The sequence below is a fragment of the Mirounga angustirostris genome, unplaced genomic scaffold, assembly GCF_029215605.1.
Source record: "Mirounga angustirostris isolate CCGP_5_RB_7025 unplaced genomic scaffold, mMirAng1.0.hap1 SCAF_8, whole genome shotgun sequence".
Lineage (NCBI taxonomy): Eukaryota > Metazoa > Chordata > Mammalia > Carnivora > Phocidae > Mirounga > Mirounga angustirostris.
The window spans coordinates 113,051,684-113,079,076 of NW_026991716.1; the positions used below are offsets into that span (position 1 = coordinate 113,051,684).

Sequence of the window (27,393 nt, forward strand, 5' to 3'; positions counted from 1 at the left end):
TGGCTGTCAATTTCCCCTCCAAATTTCCCAAATTCTCCAGGAGATTCTTTGATTATGGAAATGATTCTTTCCATTGCTTTTAGTTTAGTAGACCAGTATCTTTGAACTTTTTTCACTAAAGCAGTCTGTGGCAACTCAACTTAGTTAATACATCAGTGTCAAAATGATTTACTGCCCTTTCTTTTCCCAGAAACTCTGTAGTTACCACACAAACCACAACACTAGCATTCAGGGCCCACCTTCTACTGCTAATGGTGGACCACAGAAATGTATAAGCAAAAGATAACTAAGAGTACAAACTACCAAAGCAGTGAGGAAAAACTGATGCATCAAGGGGAGAAGGAAAAGGGGCTATATTACTATCCAATCCATCACTATAACACTTGTGGCAATTACCTCTTTCTGTGTCTATTTCCACTCTCAGAAAGCAGGGACCATGACTTACTATTCTTTGTACAGCCAGCATCTAGCCAAGAGGTTGGGTTCTAGTAGGATTAAATATTTGTTGAATAAATAAATATACCAGTGCACCTCTCAGAAAAGTATTCAGAGGAGGACATACTAGGAAGAGTTTTTACATATGGAAAGAATATTGCTCCTCCTTCCTTGATATTAGTTATATCAACTACATATGAAGGAAAATTCACTCTTTCTAGACACAGGTTCATAGGTACATGAACATGGCTACTAAGTAATTTTCAACTCTGAAATTTAGAAAATGTAGGAAAAATTCTTCCCATGTCTGGGAATATATAAATAAAATATCTATAACAATGAGTTTTGCTTGGAGTCAGGTACTTTTCATTCCAGAGAAACTGAATACAAAGAAATCTAGGCCTCCTGGTGTCATTCCCAACCCTGGCCAGATAAATGCTCCTCTCTGGAATGGTTTGGAGGAATCACATTCAAGTCAGGTACTTTTCATTCCAGAGAAACTGAATACAAAGAAATCTAGGCCTCCTGGTGTCATTCCCAACCCTGGCCAGATAAATGCTCCTCTCTGGAATGGTTTGGAGGAATCACATTCAAATTCCTCTACACTTTGTAGCTGAGTTATAGAGTAACCTGCTAGCAATCCTCTCAGAATTCACAGGGCTGTTGAAATAGAGCAAAGTCCACAAGATTTCCATCGAGATGTGCTGAGCAAAGGCCGGAGCCCCAGAAGAAAACAAGTGCAGACTCAGAGCAAAGCTGCCCTCACCCAGAGCGTGAACTTGCTGGCCCCTGGGGTCTGGGTGATTGGCAATGAGCCCTGTGATGTTGGCATTCATGAGGGAGCTCCCCGGCTGGTTCCTGCTCGCTGGGGTCTTCCTACCTGTGACCTTGCTGCTGCTTCTTCTCATCGCCTACTTCAGGATCAAACTGATGGAGGGTAAGTGTGAAACCACACCAGGCAGTGGCTCGAAGTCCTTTCCCATGGCACACCTTTGCAACTAGCCGATGCACGGTCAGTGTTTCTCAGGGGTGTCTGGGGCAGTACATGGTTGTGATCTGTAGGTACTTCTCACTAAGCGCTCTCTCCAGATACCTTCATTGGTGAACAGGCAGTGCGATCCTTTCAGCAGTGTGGATCCTGAGTGAGGCTCTGCAGGCCTGCGGTGAGGACCCCTTAACTGCAGACCCCGCCCCAGAGATCGAACTGCGAATCAGCCATTTTGACCCATGATTACTTATCTCTCTCTCACAGGGCAATATATTCCACAAATGGTAAAACACGTATCATGGTCTGCCTTCTCTACCTGACAGACACCTATTGCGTGTGACGTGTGTGCACACACACTACTTTCTCACCCACGGAACTTCTATTAAGAAAATGTGCCAAACAAACACTATGCTATCACACTGTTTGGCAAATGTCAAGCCTTAATAGATAGTTGAGGGCTTGGTGTAAGCTTTTCATGAATCTTATAGTCTTAAGGAAAAACAAAACAAAACAAAACAACTCAGGAGCTCAAAGTGATTTGGACACAGGCAGTGGGGTCCTGGATTGAGACTTGTTTATCCTGCTGTAGTTAAATTAATGAAACTGAACTGTGACTTCATAGACTAAGTGTTAATAATGTGCCCAGCAAATATTAGATTAATATTATAGAGGTTAATAGTTATTTTAGCAACAGCAACAAAAACCAGTAATATCTAAGTTGGATGGTGTCATATTAAAGCACTATAAAAACAAATTTGAAAATCATTCCTTTTCCACAAAAACTTGCCAAGTCCAGGCAATGCCTTTATGTATGTCATTCTATAAACAGATATTCAGAATCTTGAATGAAGACTGCCATCATATATGACCTAAAATCAAAGAGAAGTACAACGGGGGATATTTCTTTTTTTTTTTTTATGGGGGATCGGTTAAGGGAGAGGGAGAGAAAATCTTAAGTAGGGGCGCCTGGGTGGCTCAGTTGGTTAAGCGACTGCCTTCTGCTCAGGTCATGATCCCAGGGTCCTGGGATCAAGCCCCGCATCGGGCTCCCTGCTCGGCGGGAAGCCTGCTTCTCCTTCTCCCACTCCCCCTGCTTGTGTTCCCTCTCGCTGTGTGTCTCTCTCTCTGTCAATTAAATAAATAAATAAAATCCTTAAAAAAGAAAATCTTAAGTAGGCTCCACGCCCCATGTAAAGCTTGATGCGTGGCTTGATCTCACAACCCTGAGATCATGACCTGAGCCGAAATCAAGAGTCAGATGCTTAACTGACAGAGCCACTTCTAAGTGGGATACTTCTTTTTTTTTTAAACTTTTTATTGTTATGTTAATCACCATACATTACATCATTAGTTTTTGATGTAGTGTTCCATGATTCATTGTTTGCATATAACACCCAGTGCTCCATGCAGAATGTGCTCTCCTTAATACCCATCACCAGACTAACCCATCCTCCCACCTCCCTCCCCTCTAGAACCCTCAGTTTGTTTTTCAGAGTCGATTGTCTCTCATGGTTCATCTCCCCCTCCGATTTCCCCCCCTTCATTCTTACCCTCCTGCTATCTTCTTCTTCTTCTTTTTTTAACATATATTGTATTATTTGTTTCAGAGGTACAGGTCTGTGATTCAACAGTCTTGCACAATTCACAGTGCTCACCATAGCACATACCCTCCCCAATGTCTATCACCCAGCCACCCCATCCCTCCCACCCCCCACCACTCCAGCAACCCTCAGTTTGTTTCCTGAGATTAAGAATTCCTCCTATCCGTGAGGTCATATGATACATGTCTTTCTCTGATTGACTTATTTTGCTCAGCATAACACCCTCCAGTTCTATCCATGTCATTGCAAATGGCAAGATCTCATTCCTTTTGATGGCTGCATAATATTCCATTGTGTATATCTATCTATCTATATATATTATACATAATGTATATATATACACATAATATTCCATTGTGTGTATATATATATATATATATGTGGGATACTTCTAAGATGAGATTTAGAACATAAATTCTAGAGGACAGGGAGCACCTTATAGAATCATAAGTTTCCAGTCATAACATACTCAAATATCCCCTTAGCCTTTCATTTTTTCCCCTCATTTTTATGAACAACTGTCTTGTTGAATGACCCAGCTATATTCTGTCTTGCTCTACAGCATTCATGTGATAAATATTTTTCTTTATTAACTTAGTTTATCTTCCAAGACCTCAAGACCAGTCTACCGGATGTTCAGTCACCTAGCCATTCATTAACACTGACTGAGTCCTGGAAAAGAGCCTCTGAAAAAGGAAGAGAAAATTAGAAACCCCCAGGATCCTAACTATGGGATTTTAGCCTTCCAAATTGGTTGAATGCCAAGCCATTGCAAACATTTCTATTTTGGAAGTCTTTTAAAGCTGTTGGAATGGCCATTGTCATTCACAGGCATGCCAGGCACCCAGTGACACTGAGCACCCTGTGGAGCAGTAACAGGATGCTGATGTCACAGAGACTTGAATCATTCATGTCACTCCCAAGTTTCATCTCTGGCTGCCTATTTGGGGAGATAAATGTTTAGTATCTCAAAAATGTATGAAGCCTTAAAGGAGGCAAACAACAGACCAAGATAGCCTCATGGATTCCAAAGTCTCTTACTGGCCTCTACTTATCAGTTATTATAGGTCAGATCATTCAGCAGGACACCTGGTATTTGGGACAGACTCTTCTTCAAAAAAGGATGAATCTTGGTTTTATAGCCTTACTTATCCCTGGGTGACTTTTGGGGGAAAACATCTGTAATCTGCAAAAATTAAAATTAAACAGGTCTACAGTATTTTGCTTATTTAGATAATGTAGATAATTACAAGGTATAGACATATCAATCACATTCCTTCAAAAGGTCCTGGAGAAGGCAGCCTGCCCTTGAAAGTGTGGCCCGGCATCACAGAGGGCTGATGCAGGACAAAATACAGGCAATGTGTACACACAGTACCAAGCCCCAAGGACATGCTTAACGTGAGTTCTAGGATCATTGCACGGTGACCCTTCATTCTTTGACACATCCCTGCCCTAGACAATGTAAGGTGTCTAGAGATCAAAGCTTCCATGTTTTGCAACACAGCATATAACCCAAAGGAAAGCGAGAAGGTCAGCCCTATACAACAAAGGCCAAGGCCCCCCAGGTAGAGTCTTTTCACCAACTTTGAGGCTTGTTCCAAATGTGCACCATACTTTTGGGTAGGAAGATTTCTCATGCATTCATTCAACACATATTTGAGAAGCTACCATATACCAGGGATTGTCCTAGATTCTGGAACAGATTTTTACTATGGGCTTTCAGAACTGAGAGAACAATCCCAGGTATAGAAAACCACAAAAGGCATCTGGCAAAATTATTAGAAGTTGGAGGAGAGACATTGCAAATCTCTCTGTTTCTGGCTCTGGCCTCATTTACAGGTCTGGTCAATGGCCTGAAGAATGACCTGCCCTTCTCCCTAAGTCTTGTCCCAACATTAGAGCAGAGCACTCCCACCAGAAGCAGAACCCTCCAAAACAGCTAAGGGGCCCCCACAATGATGTAATAAGCCTCCACTTTCTGTGGTTCTTCTCCATGGTTCCCTTTTGTTGGCTCTCACTGAAGTGTGCCTGGAGCTTCTGGGCTATAGGTAAGGAGCACAGGAGGGGTGAGTGAGGAGGTGGAAGGAGACAGCAAAACTCTCTGCATCAGTCACTTAATGCAGTAGGGGTCCCATCTGAGGCTTATTGTTGGAAAGAATACTAATGACTGTTAGCACGCTCTTGCCAGCAGCTTGCCAAGGAACCATCTGCAGGATACCAAGGGAGGACTGCCCTGCTGACTGGACCAAAGCAGGCTTCTCTGTTGTCGGTTTTCATTCAGTTGAGACTGGGTCCCAAGTGTGGTGGGGTAAGACAATGAGGGTCCTGGGTACTATTCCTTGTAGGTACCTGGCCAGGATAGCAGCTGAGGGGCACCTTGTACTGTATTACTCTCTCAAGAATTTTCTATTCCAACTGTGCTTTGCTTATCTTTCCCTCTTCTCCCCAATGAGAACTGTGCATCCTTTTTTGGAATAATTCCTGATTACGTTTTCCAGTGTTAGCAGACAACCTTAGCCTAAACATATTTTCATTTTTATGTAGATCTGTTCCCTTTATTTTCCAAATTTTCCTTTAAAAAAAACTTTAAGAACACTTTTAAAGGTTAGTTCTTTCTGTAGCTGTTTTCCTAAGTGTAAGTAGTAATATCTTTTCTATAGTTTGAGGGCAATTGAGATCACTTGACCCCAAATAAAATATCACCAGTTTATATCTTCATTTAGCAGTTCCCACTTAAAAACTGTAACCAGATGGTCAAATGTCATGTCATTAATCTTCCAACTGGGTTATGGCAAGTGTAATCACTCCTAATTTGTTTCTGTAAAGAAAAGGACATTGACAGATTAACTGGTATGTTCACAGAACCCCAGAGTCCTACATTCTGAAACAGAAAATCAGCTTGCCAGCTCCATACATCCTAGTTCATCAGCCTAGAGAGGCATTTTAAGATGTGATGGAAAACATGTGGAGGTATTGCAATCACTCAACATTAATCTCTAAACTTGAAGCCTTGGGAGGTAATGATGCATGTAAATTTAATTAGTATGTAGACAACATCAATTTTCTCACAAAGGAAGAAAGAAAATTCTCTAGCATCCTGCACTCTTCAATCTCTGTCAATTGCCTTGAGGAGTAGCTCTTGAGGTGGATGTCTGAATCTTGAACTTTCCATCAGCAAAACCCTTCATCAACCACTCCCATGGACCTTTCATACCTTCTAGAGTACAAGTTCTGATTATCTTACCTCCCCAACTCCTGAGATTCCTAAACCTCTACTTCCAGTATTATTCTTTGCCCTCCAAATACCATCACCCTGATCAGGGACAAATTGCTCTCTGAATAACCAACACTGCCCAAATAATCATTATTTAAAAAAAAAAAAATGTCTATTGAATGCCTGAAAGTTTTTGTATAGAGTTAGATCCAAAATAAGGTCTGGTAAGTGATCACATTCCGGCCTTCAGCAACTTAACATTCTAAAACAAACATCTCAAGTAGCAGATGGCTAGACATCTTTCACTGAACTTCATATATATGCTTTAGTAGTCAGCAGTCAAAAGGGAAAAAGATAAGTATTTGGAAAAAATCAGAATAATTTAAGGGTTATTAGAGTAAAATTGTTAAGAGCTCAGACTATGGAATCAAACCAAACAGGGTTTGAATTCCCAATGTCACAATGGCCACCCAACCTTTTGAAGATCAATTTCTTCATCTGTAAAATAGAATAATAGCAGGAAATAGCTATAAGGTTGGTATGGGGATTAAATGAAGTGATACATACAAGGTTCTTAACAAGCCTATTCCAAAAACTATTAGTTGTTATTATCCCTGCTAACTTATAAATTCCAAGAAGCCATGTTTTGTCATTATAATAATAGCTATTATTAAAATTACCTTGTAACAATTAAGTAAATTGCCCAAACCACTCACCTAGAAAATGGTAGAGACAGGAACTGAATCCTGGCCAGCCAGCTCCAGAGCCAGCCTTCTCAGCCAGCACACAACTCCTGGAGTATTGAACACAGACGACATATTCAATAGACATCTGTTGAATGGATGAATACTTTTGGCCCAGGCAAACAAACTTACCACAAACAAGGAAGGCAACTGTGGGAGAATTTTAAACAAGGCAAGGATTTTATGAAAGCTTTGAGAGGCTTTCATCTCTTCATGTAACAGGAGTAATTATTTCTGACGGTGATTCCTTAGCATGAAGATGTCACCCTGAGTCAAAGAGGCTGCATTTCTTCACCTGTGGCCCAAGAGGAGAACTTCATGGCCTGCAGAATGTCCACAATACCAAACTCAGGTGTTTTCAAGGCCACCTGCCAGTCTCACCTGTCTAGTACCTCTCAGCACGCTCCTTAATAGGCCGATGAAGTAAAGCGATAGGGTACAAGCTCCTTCAGGAGAAAGGTGAATTATCACTCTTGTTCTCTGTACCTTGCACCAGACACCATGTACTGGAGAGCTAACTCCTTGTGGATTGATGAGCTTCCTCTTGGTCTCTCTGTTCTGCTTCTTCACTCCTACTAGAGTTCTCTTCCTTCAATCCCATTACTCAGGTCACCAATTTTCAGATCTACAATTTGTATTCTGGTTCCTCATTCAAAGCACTTGTCGTGTAGTTAGTCTTCATTAATGAAGACTAAAAGGGAAGAAATTACTCACATTTCAATGAGTTTATTATCTAAGCCAGGGGCCATCTCAAGCAACGCCTTTGAACTAGCAATCATCTAATGGACAGGCAGTGTAACCGAGTGGTGGGAGTGTGGGCTCTGGAATCAGACTGCCTGGGATGGAATCCTGAATCCATCCATTTCTGGGATTGTAGGCAAATTGCTTCCTCTTGATTTCTCCCTGCCTCAGTTGCTCATCTATAAAGTAAGACTAACAAGGATGACTACAGCATAACGCCATAGCAAGAATTAAATGTGATAAGACATGCAAAGGGATTCACACAGTGCCTGGCACATAACAAGTACTCAATAAATATTAGCTATTAAATCTTGAGGCTCATGTAGCCTATGGCTTGTCATTATCCAATGCATATGTAACACCTCCTGACTATGATGGCAAGCCGTCGTGGAGGCCTAGAACTCAGGTCAAGGAGAGTGCATGTGTCCTGGGGTACATTGCATATAAAGTGCCTGGCAAGGGGTAAATTGCTTGGATTTGATATTGGAGCCAAAGGGAAGATTTCCAGGCTCAAGTCTATAAACATGTACTACCTCCCATAAGATTATAAGCTTCTGATCTCGGTTTTAGATGATATGAATAATTATAATTCTGAAAATAAACAGATTCAGTGGTGTGTGTTGGTGGTGGTCAGGAAGAGAGATGTATTTTTTTGATGTACCAGGAAGATCCCAGATCCCAAGGGATACTTGTTGGGATCTCAAGGGATATCTCAGGGCTAAAGATCAAATGTGTTATTGCCAGCAAGATAACAGTTGAACCTACAGGCGCAGAGAAGAGGACACAGAATGATGGTATATAATAAAAGCAAAAGGGAAGAAAATAACTGGAGCGTGGTGGGGCTTGTGTCAAATGTTCCAGGGAAGGAAGCTGGGGGTCGAAAAATGCCACTAGATTTCATAATTAGCATATCATTGATGAGCTTTAATAGTTCAGTAGAGTAGCTTTAACTGAGGTCATATTTTAAGGGGTTAGGGAATGTGCAGGTGGTAAAAAGTTGAAACTGTCAGTTTTCAGTAAAGGATGTCAAAATGTAAAAGGGAGAAGACTAATTTGACATATCTAAAGACCAAATGCCCAACACATTTTTGGGGGCAGGGAGGGTCAGAGACAGAAACTCTATCTTACTCATTTCCACATCCCCACCCCCGGCCTACAGACATTGCTTTATCAATGCTTATTGAATGAGGGAGTCTTAATACATTTAATCAACACTTAATCTGCTAAATATTAAGTATACTTAGCTACAGTTATTACAGTGGTAATTTGTCCACTACAATCGGGTCCATTCTTTCAAAATAAGCATTTCATTTCTGTTGGAAGTGGTTGGGAGGTGAGGGGAGACCCTGCAACGGCCTTGCTCTGGGGACCTGGCCTTGAGTAACTTGCAGAAATGCTGGCCAACAGCCACGCATGAGTTGTACATGACCAATGGCAGGCACTCAGCTGCCTCCAAAATACTAACTGATAATTTTCCTTTCAGTTAATGAAGAACTGTCGCAGAGCCCCCATGACCAGCACAAACGCAAGGCTGGCTCTTACCTGTACCAGCGGATGAAAAGAACGTGACTTGGGGACTGATCGATCCATGGCTAAAGTGCAGCGAATTTCTACTGGTCAGAGAGCAACGGTCAATGGCTTAGCTATTAAAATAAGTTCATAAATTCGAACAACAGCACAAATGGAATACTGAAAAGCTTGTTCTGAACCACTTTGCAAAGTGGCAGCTATTACCCAGGGGTACATCTACGAGACTCAGTTAAATAGCAGTTCGTTGGAGAGTACCAAGAATATAAGATTCTCTTGGATGTGCACTATGGGCTGGACGCTTGGCAACGTTTTCACTTTTATAGGACTCCGTCTACTCTGAAGGACACTATTTTAAGTAAAATTCTTAAGTATCCTTATTACATAATCCCATGGAAGTGTACATCATTCTGATTTTATAGGTGAAGAAATTCTGGTAGAGAGCAAACGGAGAGCAAAAGACAAGTGCCTTGAGAGCACTGTGGATTCCCTCTGCGAGAGTATTCCCACTTCCTCCGCCTGCCGCATGGCAACTCTAAAATGGCGCACTTCCAGGCATCACTTCCGGCCCTGAGTTTGCTTCTTTCCCTTTTCCAGCTACCTTCACAAACCACACCACCCTTGTGATGACCCACAAAACAAGTGGAGTCTCTCCATACTAGATATGGATCACCCACGAAGGCAGCTTTCAAGCAAGCAATGGCTTGGGAATATTGTCAATTTGCTGGTGGGTAAAGGGAAGAAGAGGACATTCACATAACTCATATGGAGAATAGCTCAAGCATTTGCCTCTAAAACCAAAACATCAGGGAGCTATTTCTCAATACGGAAGGAAGTCAACATTTCACTAGCAGAATTCTTTTCTCAGTGGGAGCCCCAAGGAGCCAACATAGATAACCAAAAAGAAACACTTAATCCAAAGTGGTCATTAAAATAGATTTGAGTACTCTTGTGCTCACCACAGTTTTCTAGTTAAGACCACAAAAGATGCTCCCCATGTCCTAAGTGGGAGTCTGGTTATATTCCAATCTTTGCATGTGAATCTAACAAGCTATTAGAGTGATTAACTTTATAAAATGTACTGAGTTTGGTCACCTGTAAGAAATGCACCGACTTTTGTAGTGACATACAATCTTACGAAAGATGGTATGAATGACCAAAAGCAAGGACGGACCACTGGTGCTGGGTATTTTCTTAGCTACCCCTCTCCCCACTTCAAATTCTTCACATATGTCCAGAGGCATTAGTCTCCATTTGCCCCTCTTGCATAATGTAAAACCCAGTGTTTGAAGACACTCATTCTGTGTTTTATTGCATTTGATTACAATGGAACTGTCTGCTGGGGCTTTCAGACTGAGGTAATTTAAAATAACAGCGTTCGTGCCATATGGAAGGAATAATAATATTCTATCAGTTCTGGAGGGATCTCTTTTTAGCCCCCGATGGAAATCAGCTTATGTCAAAATGCTTTCTTTAACAGAAGGCGTGAAAGGATGCATCGTATTCCCAGCTGCCAGCCAAATCTGTGGTTTGGCCACCAGGGTTGGCTCCACCTTCTTCTGGAAAGATGGGAGCCTGGCTTTTGGTCCTGGTGGAGGCAAGCCCACCATCTCTTCCTGCCCAGGGAAAAAGCATCCCAGCTACTGTGATAACGGATGAGCTCCCAACACGTGTTTTCAGCGATAGGCATAACCAAGGAGTTTAAAGCAAGACCCATTTCTTTTGTTGCTGTTGAGAATAATTTCCAATGAAGTCCTGAGCAGATCCGTGGTTTTTATGTGTAAAGAGAAACAGAAACATGTTTTCCCATGGAAAGACCAAGTCCCAAGGGTTTTGCTACAATCTGCTTGAAGGCACGGCTGCTCAAATTGTCAAGGCCTTCCCAGGCGCTGCCAGTCAGCTACACTTGCTCTTCAGATGCTCACGGCCCAGTTTAAGATCTTCTTCTGGCTTGGCTTGCTTTGGCTCGTCTGCAGGGCTCCTAGACCAGGTGGCAGCCTCCTTACGTTATCCTCTACTCTGCTCCACCCTGTGTTCCAAAGCCTCTCACCAGGGGCCCCAAATGCACACACAACCCCACAGGGTCTCACAAGGGCTCCTTATCTTATTTCTAATGTTCTAGTACCTGAAAGAATTCCCACCTGTTTCCCCAGCCCGAGACCTTCAACAAAATAATGCTCTTGTTATGTTGCCAGGTATTCAGTGAAGATTCACCGAAGAATTTTTTTTCTTTTTTCTTTTTTACAGAGCTAAATAAAGCTGTTAATACTAACTTCCTACCTCTCTTGTTAACAGTGCTGGGAAACTGCAATCCCATACAAGTTGACCAAACAGAAAATGGGGCAAGGAAGGACACATGTTATGTTCCCTGAAACGTTATTCCCAACCCTTAAAAAGCAAACTTACTTATAATTAATTCGACCAGGTAATAGCCTCTAGTATTTTCTAGAATTTAGTAGCAATTAGAAAATCAAGAACAGATAAAGACTCCCATACACCAAAAACAACTTTTCCTTGAAATCTTAAGCTCCTTGGCAACGTTGTGTCTCAGAAATCAGAATTCATAGCTATTAAAACACATTCTGGAAATTAATTTTCTGACTTGTTTAGGAACAGAATTTTTAGAACAAATACTCTTGAGATTCTTGCTTTCTGACTTTATAATTAGTGTGCTAATCAGAAGAGACCTTATCAGAATTTACACAATGGTATTTTCCCTGGCAAATGAGTGACGAACAACAGAACAGAAAACATGCATTCAAAGCATTTTATTTAAAATTACCACCAAACATATTGGAAATTTAAAAATGCCTTCCACTGTTGTTGTTTTTTTAGTTATTCAAACCCATATTCCCAAACCCAGATTATTAAAAGCAGAGGTTCCTAACTTTTATTTAGATAATAAAGAAGCCTTTTGAGAATTTGATGAAAGCCAGGAATTTATTCCTAAGAAACATGCATACACCCACAATTTCGCATATATTTGGGGAAAGTTCAGACCCTTGAAATCCATCCAAGAGTCTGTGGTTAGGAAGCCTGCAGCTAGAGTCTCGGAGTATTTGCACTGCCTCCACATGGTGGACAATGAGTAGACCATAAGAGGTCCCTGACATTGTGGGGTTCTCAGGGAAGTGAGTCCACATACCTCCAAAGCCAAAACCTTTTCAACAGACTTCCCAAGTAACCCTAGAATAGCACAGAATTGTACTAGGGAAAGCCCTCAACACAGCTCAGACTGGCATGATCTTCCATAAATTTGCCAGTGGTGGATCACCTCATGCACAGTGCTTTTATTACTGACGATGCCTGCCATGTTTGGAGGGTTATTACTGTGCTAGGAGCTCCGGTCGGCATTGTACACATTTTTATCAGAATATCCCTGCACTGAGATGTAGAAGTACCCTCACTTTAAGTGCCTTCATTAAAGTCACATGGTTCAGTTACTCTGAGTGGGGGACTCAAAGGTCCAGCTGCAGGGTTCTGAGGCCTTTGTATTCGAAGCAACAGATCATTTTATACAACCTGAGGCTGCTATAAATCTAAGCTAGCACCATAATTATACACAGGGTCGGTGTTTGACCCTGTGGCCAAGGGTCAGGAGTGCAGCACCTAGGATTTGCCAGCTGGCCATGTTTTCTTCCGGAGCTGGTGCTGCACCACAGCCTGATCCCGGCAAATACGTGAATGGGTGCATGCAAGAATCCATCCAAGTCCAGGCTGGCTTCTGTCAAACTAATCAAGGTATATTCCCTCCTGTTACTGTCTCAGCAGTAACATTCAAGTGTCCCAGTCTCTCGTGCGAGCACGGAAGACAGGCGGAAACTGACCAGAGCTCCATGCAAAGAACAACCATGTATTCTTCTCTAACAATACATGGAGGAAGGGCTTAAAAAAAAAATTATGGGGCTTAAGGGTATTTTTTTTAGCCTTTTATTTATTTTTTAAAGATTTTATTTATTTGACAGGGAGAGAGACAGTGAGAGAGGGAACACAAGCAGGGGGAGTGGGAGAGGGTGGAGCAGGGAGCCCGATGCGGGGCTCGATCCCAGGACTCTGGGATCATGATTATTTAGGAATATTTTAACAGGATGATATAATAAACCCTTATTTACCATCACCTGGCATTAGCAATTACCCACTAATGGCCAATCTTATTTCATCTGAACCACAACTCACTCCTCTCTACCTATAATTGAATCTCAATTATGTTTTCAGATATCAAATAATTATGTGCATAAATAAGGGGAAATACTTAATGAAGTCCATGTTGGGCAGTGGTTATGGCTACAGTCTGCTTCATTGCTGGAGTCCTGGTGATAGTCATTCCACGAACTGTGGGTCTATGCAATGAATAATGCAATGTACAATGTATCATAAAACAGAAGCTACTCATGACAGTCAAATACCAAACATCTACCAACTCTACATATTTTAAAAATAACCTCATTTTTTATCCAGCTGTGGCCCATGGAAAACGCACTGCTATTTCCTGCATTCCACACAGGATTGCTTATAAGGCTTATGTATGATGTTACCTGTAAAAACCCCATGCAACTAAAAGGAATTATTGCAAGGAATTATTGCTTATCACCCCAAAATTATATGGCTTTTAAGATAAACAATTACACCCAGACATCTCTCACCTCAGTGAACACTGCCGACCTATTTCTTACTCTATCACTTGGGGTTTTGAAAGCTCAGTTTACAGAACAAGCTAATATCCTGGGAAATATTTTCTAAGAACTACAAAATATTAAGAACGGCAGCCTTGCTGCTCCAGCTACACATGGCATGACTTATCAACACTGTTCCCAGCTGCTCTTTGGGTCCTAGGCCCCACAGATGCTCTAGGTGTCTCCGGGACCCCAAGCCCTGTCCTTGCTATCTCAGCTGACTGAAACTGAGCCCTAATCAAACACAGCATTTCCTGTTCCCTGGAGCTGCCGTGGACACTTCCTATCAGGGCAATTATCACTGGAAGGATGGACGGATCTGGTTCTCAAAGAACTCTTAGTAAATCCAACCTCTGCTTTAAATATGAACACTATCCATACAAGCTTTCTGATGAGAAGTAGATTCACAGAACCACATTTGGCCCCTTAATGTCACTAAGGCTTGGCTTGCGGAGATCGGCTTCTCCAAAGAGGAGTGGTTTCTGTAATAATTCTGCAGGAAGTGAGAAAGACCTCTCACAAGGTGAGAGATAATTCAGTGGGAACAGATCCCAAAGAAGACAGTCATGTAAATTGTATTCAACGTGCTCACTTGAAAGGACTAGAGAAATTCTATGTAACATTTTAAAACGGAATAGACCCTGTTGGTCATTTGCTGTGTAATGTTTTCAATGTGTAGAAGAAAATGGAGCACTTAATCCGATGTGTCTTGGCAAAAGCTTCATAATGAACCACCCCAATTAGACAGGGACGCGGCCCCCTTGGCAGAACCCATTCTGCTTGTTAAGGCCCACCGGACAGTAGAGCAAAACATGAAGCAGAGGAGGGTTCAGATGGTGGAACTAAAATATTTTCTGAAAACAAAACAAAAAATACACAAAGAAAACACGTGGAGTTTTCCCTCGGAAGATCTGCAAGGCGGTGGTGGGCTGCGTACACAGGCTGGAGGAACCTGGCATTCCAAGCAATGCATTTCCAAACCTTCAATGCCGCCTTAGCCATTTCGCACTGGTGATGCGGGCCACAGCAGCAAATTATTATTTTTTTTTTTTTTAAGATTTTTTTATTTATTTATTTGAGAGAGAGAGAATGAGAGAGAGCTCATGAGAGGGGGGAGGGTCAGAGGGAGAAGCAGGCTCCCCGCCGAGCAGGGAGCCCGATGCGGGACTTGATCCCGGGACTCCAGGATCATGACCTGAGCCGAAGGCAGTCGCTTAACCAACTGAGCCACCCAGGCACCCCACAGCAGCAAATTATAAAAGATCAGAATAACAGAGTCTAAAAAATGCTGCATTTCGCCACGTAGTAAGACTTTTACCTGAAAATATCGCTCATTTGTTTTTTAAACCTTTATAAAAAAGAGAAGCGACAAGTTTAGAGAATAAACACACTTTATTTTATAACAGTATTACAGAAAGCAAAATATCATTTAATACAACTTGAAGCTGCTATAAATCTAATCTGGCATCGTAACTATACATAGGGTCAAAAGCAAAGGAAAACATGTTCAATACCGTTAATAGGTCCCTATCAGGTCTCTGGTGTCAGCTGTAAATGGTATCGCTTCCTTACAACCATCAAAAAAACCCCACCACAGCCCCTGCTCTTCTCCCCAGTGTCCTCAAACCTGTGTGAATCATCCAACTATCTGAAAGAGATATACCTGCTCAATAACAAAAGGTCAGTTTTACAAGTAGACAGGGAGGTTTAATACAAAGCAAGTGTTCTACACAAAGTGTTCAAATAATGGAAAGTCTTGAAATTTGGACATGTTAAGAAAGAAAGCACTAAGGTTTTAAGCTGCCTGAATTTTTAGCAGAAGGGAAGAAACAGTAGTTTCTCTTTTTCCTCCCTCCTGGTTCTGGAATGCTGCCGAAGAGCATGTGTCTGAGAAGAGTTGGCACTGTGGCGTGACAGGGTCTCGAAACACAGTGCGTGGTCAGTGAGCTTCTTTGTAATTCTCCAGTCTGGAGCGTCTCTGACTTTCAGTAAAAAGTCAGAGGACTGGAAAGTCAGAAAGGGCCCAATATAAAAAACAGCCCCGATGAAATTCTCAAACATTAGAAAATTTTCAGGATGTAAGAAATGCTTTTGATCTGTATTAATATTTTCTCATACGGTATATTTACCGCAATCGGAAAACTCCGTAAATATTTACTGTAAGGATTCAATGAAAAGGATCCGGAAAACAGGAAAGCCACTATTGGAAATTAGTCACAGAGTTTCCTTTCCACACAACAGCACCTGTTCAAGTGAACACACCTTACCAGCATGGGGCTGGCTTTGTTCACTATCATTTGATCAAAATGAGTGATAAAAAGCAGGTAGTTGTACACAAAGTAAACAGGAAACAAAGACAAAACTCCCTAATTAAAAAGAAAAGAAAAGAAAGAAAGAATTAAGAATATTTAGAAGTGGTTATAAAACAAAATAATGTATTAAAATGCGAGGGAACGGTATAGACCAGAGCTGTTAAGGTAAGGTTTGGTTGTTGGCATTTTAATTCTTCAGGCTTCTGGTCATTGTTACCAGTCGTAGTATAAATTCGCTGGAGTAGTGGTGTGGCATTAAGACTTGGAATGGTCAAAATTCTTCAGGTTCACAAAGTTGAGTGTTGTTTAAAAAATGGAATTTCTAGGAAGAAAAAAGAGAGAAAAGACTTAAATATTCCAAAGACAGGGGCTTGAAAAACCACGTTAAGTAATGTGCCATCCAATTCCAAATCAAATAACCAACAGTTACGATTTGCCTAGTTCTACAGTAAATAGCATGCTGACCAGAAGACAAGCACGAAAGTCTATTCCACCCCCAGGGGCCTTACGATACGTGGAGGACTGACAAGCACATAGAAACAACTGGCAAATAAGAATACACACACAAACAAAGAGTTAATTATAGAACAGAGAGAACTCATTCATTAACAATCCAAAACAGAGAAACCAATGTAGGCTTTAACATTAGATTCAAGGAAGGTGGAAAAACAAAGTCCATTCTGACTTCTTTGAAATGAATGGAAAAGGGGCTGCAGGTGAGGAGAAGAGAATGGGGCAAGAGGCCAAGAAGTGAGACAGCACATGGTGTTAGTGGGCGTATGCAGAGTATAGGGGGCAGGCAGCAAGAACGAGTGAGGAACAGGATAGTGAGGAAATGGACATTACTGGAGAGAATAACAGGGTGAGGAATGGAAGGTCGGGTACTCTTTAATACCAAACTGAGGAGTACAAACTTGATCAAACAGACAAAAAAAGGACTGAAGTCAGAAAGAGCATTCAGACAAAAGACCAGCTGCCAGTTTACTGCTATGATCCAGAGGTAGAGTGCAAGGGGCAGAAGACAGGTCAGAGAGCCCAGGGGGCGAGTCCACATAGCGCATGACAAGCCCAGGAGAGGGGGAGGCTGGTTTTGAGGAAGGCTTGACATTGCCTGGTTTATGTTCTGAAAACATCACTGCAGCTTGAGTCTGATGAAGAGGCCAAGGGTGGGGAGGAGAGAGACAGGAAGGCCAGGTAGGACAGCTAGGTGATGAGGACTCAGACTTGAGTGAAACCAGGTGGAAGGGTGGACGGAGAGGCACCAGGTAGGAGCGCAATCAGAGGGCGGGGACGAGCAAGAAAGTACCAGGGAGCTCGACCAGGTTTGGAGTCTGGGACCTCAGGACAGGCGTAAAGCCCAGGTGAGGTCTTAGGACCAGGGACGTGGATTTGCAGGCTGTCGCAGGGGGCAAGTGAAACTCACAGGTGAACTAGTCTTTGTAGGTATAAAGAAAAATGAGAGATGTGAGCCCCGGGGAAGCCCACAATCGGAGGGAGGGAGGGAGGGAGAGAGGGAGGAGAGAGGACTAAAATGGGAGTGGACAGGGAGGCAGAGAAAAAAATAAGGATGGTGCATTATTCCCAACAGAGAAAAGGGTTTTGAGAAGGTAATTTTTCACTTTTTAGTTGAAGTTTTGGCAAATGGTAGGTGATTACAGAAGACAGTGGAGAGTGGTAATTAAGGTCCTTTCTAAGAGACACTGGCCCCAAAGTCAATCAGAATAAACATTCTTTTGGTTAGATAAAATTAAGTCTTGTTTTCATAGAAAAGCTCTCCACCATTGAGATTTATCACAGGTATTATTTTAGCCTCTTCATTATACAGGACAGATTGACTAATCAAATTCATTGTCTCCCCCCTGTTGTCTGCTTTAGGCTATTTCATTACTCATTAAGACTTCTGCTTGATTCTAGAAGTGGGAGGGGGGAATCAATGGAGAAAACACTAAGTCCTCTTTTTTTTAGGCTAGTAATTACGAACAGAAACTTGGGGGGATGGTGATCAGGAATGGATCAAACTACCAATCAAATTGGATTTGGGAGTTAGCTGTGACCTCAGTCACGGGATCTATTCTTGCTCTTTGGGAGCTGGTTGCTCTGTTCTCTTTGCTCAGGGAATATGCCTCATTTGTTGAACGGAGCTATCACTTATGCCCAGCTTCTGTTATAGAAAAGGAACCTCTCATGTTACCAGTGCCTGGAAACCCAGAGAAAGAATGAGGTTTAGGATCCTATCCTCCATCTCCTCTAGACTCCATGTCATGTTATTTCACTGAATCTGCTTTCACCAAAAATAAAATTTCAATTTAGAAAGGAAAGCTAAAATTAAACTTGTTTCCAAGTCATTAGCAGACAAGTAAACAGGAATTAGGAGTGTGTAGGAAATGAATGAGAGATCTTGATTTCAAAGAGCTTCAACATTTATTGAAATATATGTGGAGAAAAAGACAGTTACCCATGTAAACTCAAATGTCATTTACTTTCATTTATTCTCAATCAAACCACGAGAAAGAAAGAAACCAATTTCCTTTTCTGGTAGTAAGTATTACAAATGACAATCTTAACACACTCTTAGAATTCCAAACAGTTTTCAGAGAGAAAGAAAATTACATTTATTGTAATTTTAATGTTAAGTACATTTTTTTCCATCTCATTCAAGTGCATTTTTTCCTCGTTCTTTAAGAAGCAGTAAATCAAGTGTAACTCTGAGCTAATTAGATATTCAGTATTTCAGAACATCCCAATTCCTCATGTTCTGGGTGAACAGGGAATAATTTATTGTAGGAAGTTTATAATTGACACATCCACCTCTCTTCTGACTGCTTTCTGTACTAAAACACATACAGAAATATATTCCTGCAAGTAGTAAACATCTAAGGTTTTGAGCTGGGAAGGAGAAAAGATAAGAACGGAACCACCAATTCCATTGGTACACAAGCATCAGACATTTATATTTTTCCTGTTCTGGCATTTATCTGTGAGGAAAACAAAAACAACCCAAAACCTTCATATTTGGCTTTTTTTTTTTTTTTTTAAACAGATTACATTTTGGGTCTAAATGATTTATCACCCATTCCAATCAAACTGAAGACTGTGCACTGGTTCTTCATGTAAGACCTTCATGCAAGAACTCGTTTTTGTTTTTTTTTTAAAGTCTGAATTCTACCTCATATTCGCTATAGTCTGGACATCTTATTTTGTCAATACAAACGGGCAGGCATTATTATTTACTACTGGCTTTTTCCTTTGGGCGACATCATAATGTTCACATAATGTTCACCTTGAGTTTGGATAAGATCACAGCTATGAAGTATATGGATTATACGTTAGATATCAGAATTTTGGTCAAGTAAACAATAACAGAAGCCCAAACCACTTCAGTTTCCCTCCCCTAGACTATACAATGTCAGTGAACATTTGTTAACTCCTATAGCTCCATTCCTTGGCCTCTGTCCCCCCCTTTTGGCCAATGTGGGAATAGGTCCGTGTGGCGGCCTCATCCAATCCCAGCTCTAACTCTAGATCTAAATTCCTCAAGGACCTGCGCCGCTGCCTACCTTGCCCTAAGTCCTCACAGAGGGTTCCAGAACACTCACATTTATCTTAGGAGCAGTGGGCAACCAGTCACATTCAAGGACAGAGCTTCTATGACTTTGAAAAACACAGCTTTAGAGTTTCCAGAGACAGGGGCTTGTAGTGTGGGGCTCAAACTTGAGCGTGCTCTTCTCCAGAAACTGATTCAGTAAACTGCAAATGGGCACTCATAAAAAAGCATTTGACCGAAACCACTAGAAATACTGCCTGTAAGTGGGAAAGCGCTTATCCAGAGGGGTCTCAATAAAAATGCAAAAATGTGCTTTTTATCAAAAAAATAATTAAACTAATGCAAGATACCATAACATTTGTCCTTGGATTAAGTAAGATTCAATTACTGTAGGGCAGTATAGCCAGAGATCTTGAAAATATGAATAAAATATTCATGTGAGAGACAATCCAACTATTTCCTAAATAAAAATGAGATCCATGCACTCAAGTGTTCAGTTTTAAATATAATAGTTTATGGTTATGGACGTCAGTTACTCCTACTGCTAGACTTTCTTCCTTGGGCCTCCAATTTGCATATTTGATTTTCATTTTTTAAATAATTTCCACTGTAAGATAGGAGTCCTAGAGCCAAAAATGCAAGTAGGATAAATCTCTATTTGGGGGGGCCTGGGTGGCTCAGTCGGTTAAGTGTCTGCCTTCTGGTCAGGTCATGATCCTGGGGTCCTGGGATCGAGCCCTACATCTGGCTTCCATGCTCAGCGGGGAGCCTGCTTCTCTCTCTGCCCCTCCCCCAGCTCATGCAGGCACGCATGCTCTCTCTCAAATAAATAAAATCTTTGAAAATAATTTCGATTTGGTTAACCCAGGAAGGTCCATTCTTAAGTGTTTATAGCATCACTATAGATCCACCAGTTCTCAGTGAGTTCTGCCGACCCTGAGGGTCACTCAGACTCTTTTCAGGGGGTTGCGAAGTCAAAGCTATTTAAAAAAAAAAAAAAAAAAGCTATTTCATCATCACACGAAGACGTTAACTGTCCTTTTCAGGGGGTGGACATTTTCACCGACAGTGCAACAAGGGGGAGGGAGTACACCCGATGGCATCTTGCCACGTGTCAAGGCAGTGGCACCAAACTGTACCAGAAGTCGCTGGACTCATAACCACCGCACGCTCTCAGTAAAGTAAGAAACAAAGAAGGCAAGCCAGCCTCACTTAAGGATGTCCTGGATGAAACACAGAAAATTACGGTCTTACATCTCAACCGCCGAGTTCGTGTCTTTTTAACATTCTGTGTAATGAAATGGGAAATGGGCACAGATCACTCCTGCTGCATACAGAAGTACAATGGATGTCTAGAGAAAAAAAAGAATGCTTGAATTGTGAATTGAAGAAGCTGCCTTTTCACAAACACCTTTTTTATTTGAGAATTATTGACGGACAAACTGTTATTCTATCTGGCAGGCATTTTCTTTTTTTCTTTTTTTTTTTTAAGGATTTTATTTATTTATGTGACAGAGAGAGACACAGCGAGAGAGGGAACACAAGCAGGGGGAGTGGGAGAGGGAGAAGCAGGCTTCCCGCCGAGCAGGGAGCCCGATGCGGGGCTTGATCCCAGGACCCTGAGATCATGACCTGAGCCGAAGGCAGTCGCTTAACCGACTGAGCCACCCAGGCGCCCCTGGCAGGCATTTTCTTGAAAATGAGGTGAGCCTGTCATTTCAAGGAAAACAACTGACTTGTGGCCAGTGATAAAATTCAAGCTTTCAGGTGAAAACTGGAATTTTGGAAGACTGTATTCTGGCCACCATGAGCTTGATAGCTTCCCATTATTATTATTATTATTATTATTATTATTATTATTATTATTATTTTATGATTTTGAGAGAGAGAATGCTCACGGGTGTGCATGCAAGAGCAAGCCGGGGGAGGGGCAGAGGGAGAGAGGACAGAGAATCCTCAAGCAGACTCCACGCTGAGTGCAGAGCCCAATGGACGTCTCGATCCCATGACCCCAAGATCATGACCTGAGCCAAAATCAAGAGTCGGACGCTTAACTGAGCAACCCAGGTGCCCCAATAGCTTCCCAATATTTAAAGACTCTTCCTAGGAGCTCAGTGGCAACCAGTAATGTGTCCCAATCACTTTGCCTTTTCCAGGATTTCATATCATTGTAACCACACAGTACATGTAGCCTTTTCTGACAGATTTCTTTCACTCATTATTTTGAACTATTTTAATAAATATTTTTAATTTGTTCTGTTTCATTTATAATATGGTAATTTTGATTTATACTGTGGTAACTTTTGATATGTATAATTCACAGCAACGAAAGCTCTTTGGGCCCTTCAGTAAATTTTAGAGTGTAAAGTGTTCCTGAGATCAGGAAGCTTGGGAACTGCTTGTGGAAAATCAGCTATCCCTAACCTATCACCCTCCTTTCCTTCTCTCACACAGATTTGTATGTCTGCTGAACTCAGAGGGCAACATTAAATCTAGTGTTTTCTTCCTTTTTGGCCAAATGAAAGACAGCACCCGTTCAACAAATAGTTCAGGGAAATAACTTTGCTTCGCCTGGTTTGTCTGAACGTATTAATGATGTTACGGTGCCCCTCTGGTCTCAAGAGGCTTTCACGTGAGCCCCTAGAGACTCCCATCTCACATTTAGGTCTTAGACTAGGTTCCCCCGTCCCCTCCCCCATCTCGGTCTCCTCTGAGCACCAACTATATTGTGCTCGATAACATACTTCAAAGACAGAAGTTCAGTTCAGAGTTTGCTAGAATCACATCAATTTAGTTAAGTATTTTTGCTTTCAAGAGTCAATTTGAGATGTTTTCCCCAAATTTCCACGTGTTAAAAACAAAACAAAACTGTCTACCTTTCACACAACTGTAGTTCTTTCCCTTCCAGAGGAGGTGTGAGGAAGAACATCTTCCTTCCCTCCCCCTGTAATGGTAAAAGCTCTCTTCTAGCTTTTAAGCCAATCACACTCCCTTTACCTTCGAGGAGAGGGTGAGCCGTCAGTGTCACCATCGGGCCAATTAACTGGGTTTTCTTTAAAGCTAACAGTAATTTTTCTATTAGAATCTTTATACTTGGCACATTTAAGTCCCTTTACTTAAAGAATTACTACCACACAGCAATTGCAGAATATCCTGTCAAACGAAAACATCAATTTTACCTCATTTTAAAATATAATTATTTTGTATTATGGTTTTACTTGTTCACTTAGCTTTATATCATAGCAACTTCAAAGACATTTTGTACAAAATTAATTTTTCTAAAACGCGTTGTGTTTCAACTACATTGGTGGGAGCTTGTTATTTCAAAGATTCCCGTCATGAAGCCTTCTGCAAAGCAGTGTGTAGTGTGCATGCGGGCTGACTATGGGTCAATCCAGCTCCGCCACTCACCCACTGTGTGACTTGGGTGAGAGACTTGCCCCCTCTAGGCCCCCGTGTCCTCATCTACACCTTGGATGATGGTAAGAACTAACTGAAATTACAAATGGCAAAGTTCTCAAAACTGGGCACAGAGTAGGCATTCAGTGAGTGTTAGATAATATTTTTATAGATTTTCACTTACCATATTTCAAATTTTGCTCAGTTTGCTTCCAAATTAAGCTCAGTTCTACTCTTAAAGATACAGGTGTTGGTTTCCCCCATTAAAAATTGCCTGAACCAGAATAATGGTTTCCTTACAGGTACTTCATCTAATCTAGCACGCTTTCAATCAATCCTACCGTCTACCGATGAATTAATCTTCCTGAAGGCCAGTGCTGAAAAGGCCCTTCCCCTGCTCAAATACCCTATATAGATGACCTACAGAGCAAAGTCTAAACTAAGGTACTGACATGGAATGTCATACCCTCATCAATATGCCTTTGACAACTCCTTCCAGCTCTGCTGGGAACCCAACACACAGCTACATGTAGGAGCTGCTCTTCCTGATACCCATCCCGTTGCTTCTCCACATGCTCTTTCCTCTCTGCTCACCTCTGTATGTGCAAATCCTGCCCCCCCCCACCTTTCTGGGGAGGTCTCAGACCTGCCAATCAGAAACTGTTTCTTCTGTCAACTTCCATAGCCCTTTATCAAGGGTTCTCCTAAAACACTACTTTTCACCCTATATGTTATTTACATTCATGTTCTTACGGGTTTACCTCTTTCTTACAACCATCAAAGTGCTTCAAGCGTGGTATTTTCACAAGAGTATACATTGATGGATCTATGAATGAATGTAATAGGGACTGGGGTGCAAAGGCAAGAACTAAGAACAGGCGCTTGGGAGGGGAAAAAACAAAATTGGACTTCATTTCTAGGAAGAAAGCACTACTGCCTGTCTTTTCCATTACGTTCACCTGCTGATTTAAGCGGAAATTTTGTGGTTTCATTTTTCTCTTCTTTTGTTAAATAACTACATCTATAATATCCTGGGAGGACTCTGCCTTCTTTTTAAAAATGGCTTTCCCAAATCTCTGAAAGCTCTGACAAAGATTTCTATGTGTAGTTTTAATATTTGGCCCTAAAGCTAGCATGAGGTCTTCTGGTTCATTCTGCTAGGTTTAAATCTTGTGGGAACTTGATATGAAAGCATTTTACAAAATCTTAAAGCTTCTTTTCAGTAACAAATGGACTAGAATAAGGTTACACTCAGTATACTGTATTCTGGCTAATAAGCCTATTTCAATCTTAGGTTCATAAGAGAGCGAGATGAGGAAAACATTTCTCTGTAGCATCAAATAAAAGTTATGCTTAGAAAAACAGCATCAAAACTGTTATCTTTTAGGGAAAAAAACCCTTGGAACCATATATGAACTCACTAAATATCTGTCTTGTGTTTTCCTTCAACAGGAAGCTTAGTGGGAATCAAAAGAATTCATCTCTAGACCCAACTCTCTAGCTTATTATTAGTCTATACTTTTATTCTAACGTCTTCAAATCCAGTATGTTACTTTCTACTTATAGCACGTCCCAATTTGGAAAGAGCCATTTTTCAAATAGCCACAGGTGAGGACTGGTATTATACTGGACAAGTCTAGACACATACTTGCTCCAAGGCTAACGGAATTATTTTGATGCATGAGAGTGAGACAAACATAGGGCCAACATGCCCTCAAATGTAATCCTCCTGGGGTCAGGAATATCTTAAGCACACACACTGCTTGGTTACCATAGCAAAATTCCCTCCTAATGCCACCCACAAATTTACATGTTTAGAAAATGGTATCTGGGATGACCAACATTTGAGGTTCTTCAGACAGAAGAAACTATCCTTAGGTGTGCACATGGATGGCATTTATGAGGCCTGAGTGTAAGTGACTGATGCAAATTACTTTATTCTCTAGGATTCTACTTCCTTGTTAAAAAGGGTTGGGGGGAAGAAGAGACTCTAATTTTAAACTGTTTATAATGAAATATTCTTTCGATTTTCATACTCCTCAATATGCCCTCATCTAGGGTATAATAAAGTCACGACCACCACGCCCACCCCCTCAGAGGCCAGGAAAAAATGCTCTTTCCTCACCAGACAGGCAAAGATTTTTTAAATGTTTTACAATCTTTAGTGTCAGCAAAGGTGTGGGGCAACAGGGATGCTCATAAACTGCAAGTAGGAGTCTAACTTGTTCGAACCTTTCAGGAGGAAATACTGGCCCTAGAAAACGATGAAATTCGTGCTCCCCCCCCCCCCAAATGTACACATGAATATGATCTTTGCAGCTGCGTGTTGAATTGTGAGAACTGAGGAATAACCTAAATGCCCGTTAACACGTGTCACGTAAATCCTCACGTGTCTGTTCGATGGCTGACGAAAAATGAGGAGATACTGCCAAGGAAGATTACCTCCAACATACTGTTAGGGGGAGAAGAAAACAGGCTATAGAACAGAATCAACAGTACCAGCCCACATCTACAGAGGCGGGAGTGTGGGAGTGTGTGTGTGTTCACACACATATACACTGTGAAAAGGGAGTATCTATCTCTAGGAGCAGAGGAATTATGGATCATTTACATTTTCTGCTCTCTCTCCCTTTTTAAAAACTATAATCGCCTCTGTTATTACCAGAAAAAAAAAAAAACCCAGTAACAATAGTTCCATTTGCAACAACAACAGTCAATAATAATTTTGTCCGAGAGCAGACCCTGGGGAATTAGTGACCCTCGTGCTAACGAATGCACGACAGCAGTGGCGTCCAGCGCCTCTTTTGTTGGGTAGTTCAAATACATTGTAACTGTCTCACCGATAGCACCTGCCAGGTTATGAACGTGAAGCAGAACATTCCACAGCATTCCAAAGTGAAAACTGGCTGTGTCTGAAAGCCACTGAATCCGAAATGGCTTTTCATGTCTGTGTATAAATCTGCATTTTAGCATTGATTAATCTACATTGAAAACTAATGCTAATTTTAGGTATGAGAGTCATAGAACTAGGCAAATCGAATAAAATTAAAATGCAACACATGTGATATGCCTGAAAAACTCCTGGCTCCTTAACTGGAAATGGTCATCTAGAAGTCAATAGGCTTGGGCTTCTCCTTCAAAGACAAAGTGATGCTCATCAGGGCCCACACGTAAACGAGCAGCTCGTGATGAGCGAGAACTCAGTTCAACCAACGTGGCTCTTTTCTCCTTCGAGTCAGTTAGATAGCAAATGTTAATTTCCTGTTTGGCTCTCAAGTTCACCTCGAAACTCTGAATATCACCCTGACTCGGAAATGTTAGCTTGAAGACAATATTATCTTATTTAGAAATTGGTGTTCATGGATGCACAATAACAAAGAAAGCTTCTTGAAAGCACTCTCCATGTAAAATCCCCATTTCCTCAACCTGTGACAGGGCTCCATCCCACCACCTGGCTGACGCAGCTCTGACCAAGTCCCAGGCTGATTCTATACCAACAATTCCAGAGGACATGTTCACTTGATTTACTATTCAATACTTACTCTCTCCTTCTTGGAGTTCTCGTCTTTTGCAACTTCTGTGGCATCCTTTCCTCCCCGTTTTCTTCCTACTTCCCCATTCCGCCTCCTGCATCTCCTCTGACCTGGCCCAGGGTAACATCACTCAAACCAAAGGCTTCCTCACTAGAAGACACATTCAGGTGACCTTCAAACCTCTACCTTTGGCCCCTCAGCCTGTTGTGATTTCTCTCAAAGCTCTTGGATACCTCCTGGACCTCTCCCTGTAGACATTTCACGTCCATCTCAAACTCAGAATCTCCGGGGAAGGATATTCCAATGTTTCTTTTATTCTTAGGAGCAAAAAGGGTTCCTACAGCTGACTTGTTACGCTATAAAAAGCTCTTACAACGTGCCTTGGAAATAAACTCCTATAAATTCTATTATCATCCTCAGGTCTCAGGTCACAGATGGCAGAACTGAGGAACAGAAACGTGGAAGAACTTGCACAAGTCACATACCTATGAAATAGATTTGAACCCAGCAGATCTGCGATGCTGCATTTCCTCTTAACACTCAGACTATGGTAAATTTCCAAATAACCATGCTGTGTGCGTGTGTGTAAGACAGGGCCTTACAGATTCACTTCCAAGCTTCCTCCATACTGTCTATGGCAGGTCCACTCTCCTGTGGTACCAAGAACAAAAAACACACCT

At 41.6% G+C, this 27,393-nt stretch overlaps 2 protein-coding genes across 14 annotated transcripts in view; one reads left to right on the forward strand and one right to left on the reverse strand.

The window, feature by feature from the left end:
- The first annotated feature begins 436 nt into the window (after nucleotides 1-436).
- Nucleotides 437-10,191, forward strand: SMLR1 (small leucine rich protein 1). The gene is given in 4 exon segments (XM_045865442.2): nucleotides 437-477; nucleotides 1,094-1,219; nucleotides 1,221-1,372; nucleotides 9,209-10,191. Coding segments are annotated over 4 exon segments (405 nt in total). The 3' UTR covers nucleotides 9,295-10,191.
- Nucleotides 10,192-15,298: 5,107 nt separating this feature from the next.
- Nucleotides 15,299-27,393, reverse strand: part of EPB41L2 (erythrocyte membrane protein band 4.1 like 2) — a 210,748-nt gene continuing 198,653 nt past the window's right edge. For all 13 annotated transcript variants that reach the window (XM_045865542.3, XM_045865541.3, XM_064598106.1 and 10 more), the window contains one exon: nucleotides 15,299-16,559. The gene's annotated coding sequence lies outside the window, so the exon portion shown is untranslated. The remainder of the gene's footprint in view (nucleotides 16,560-27,393) is intronic.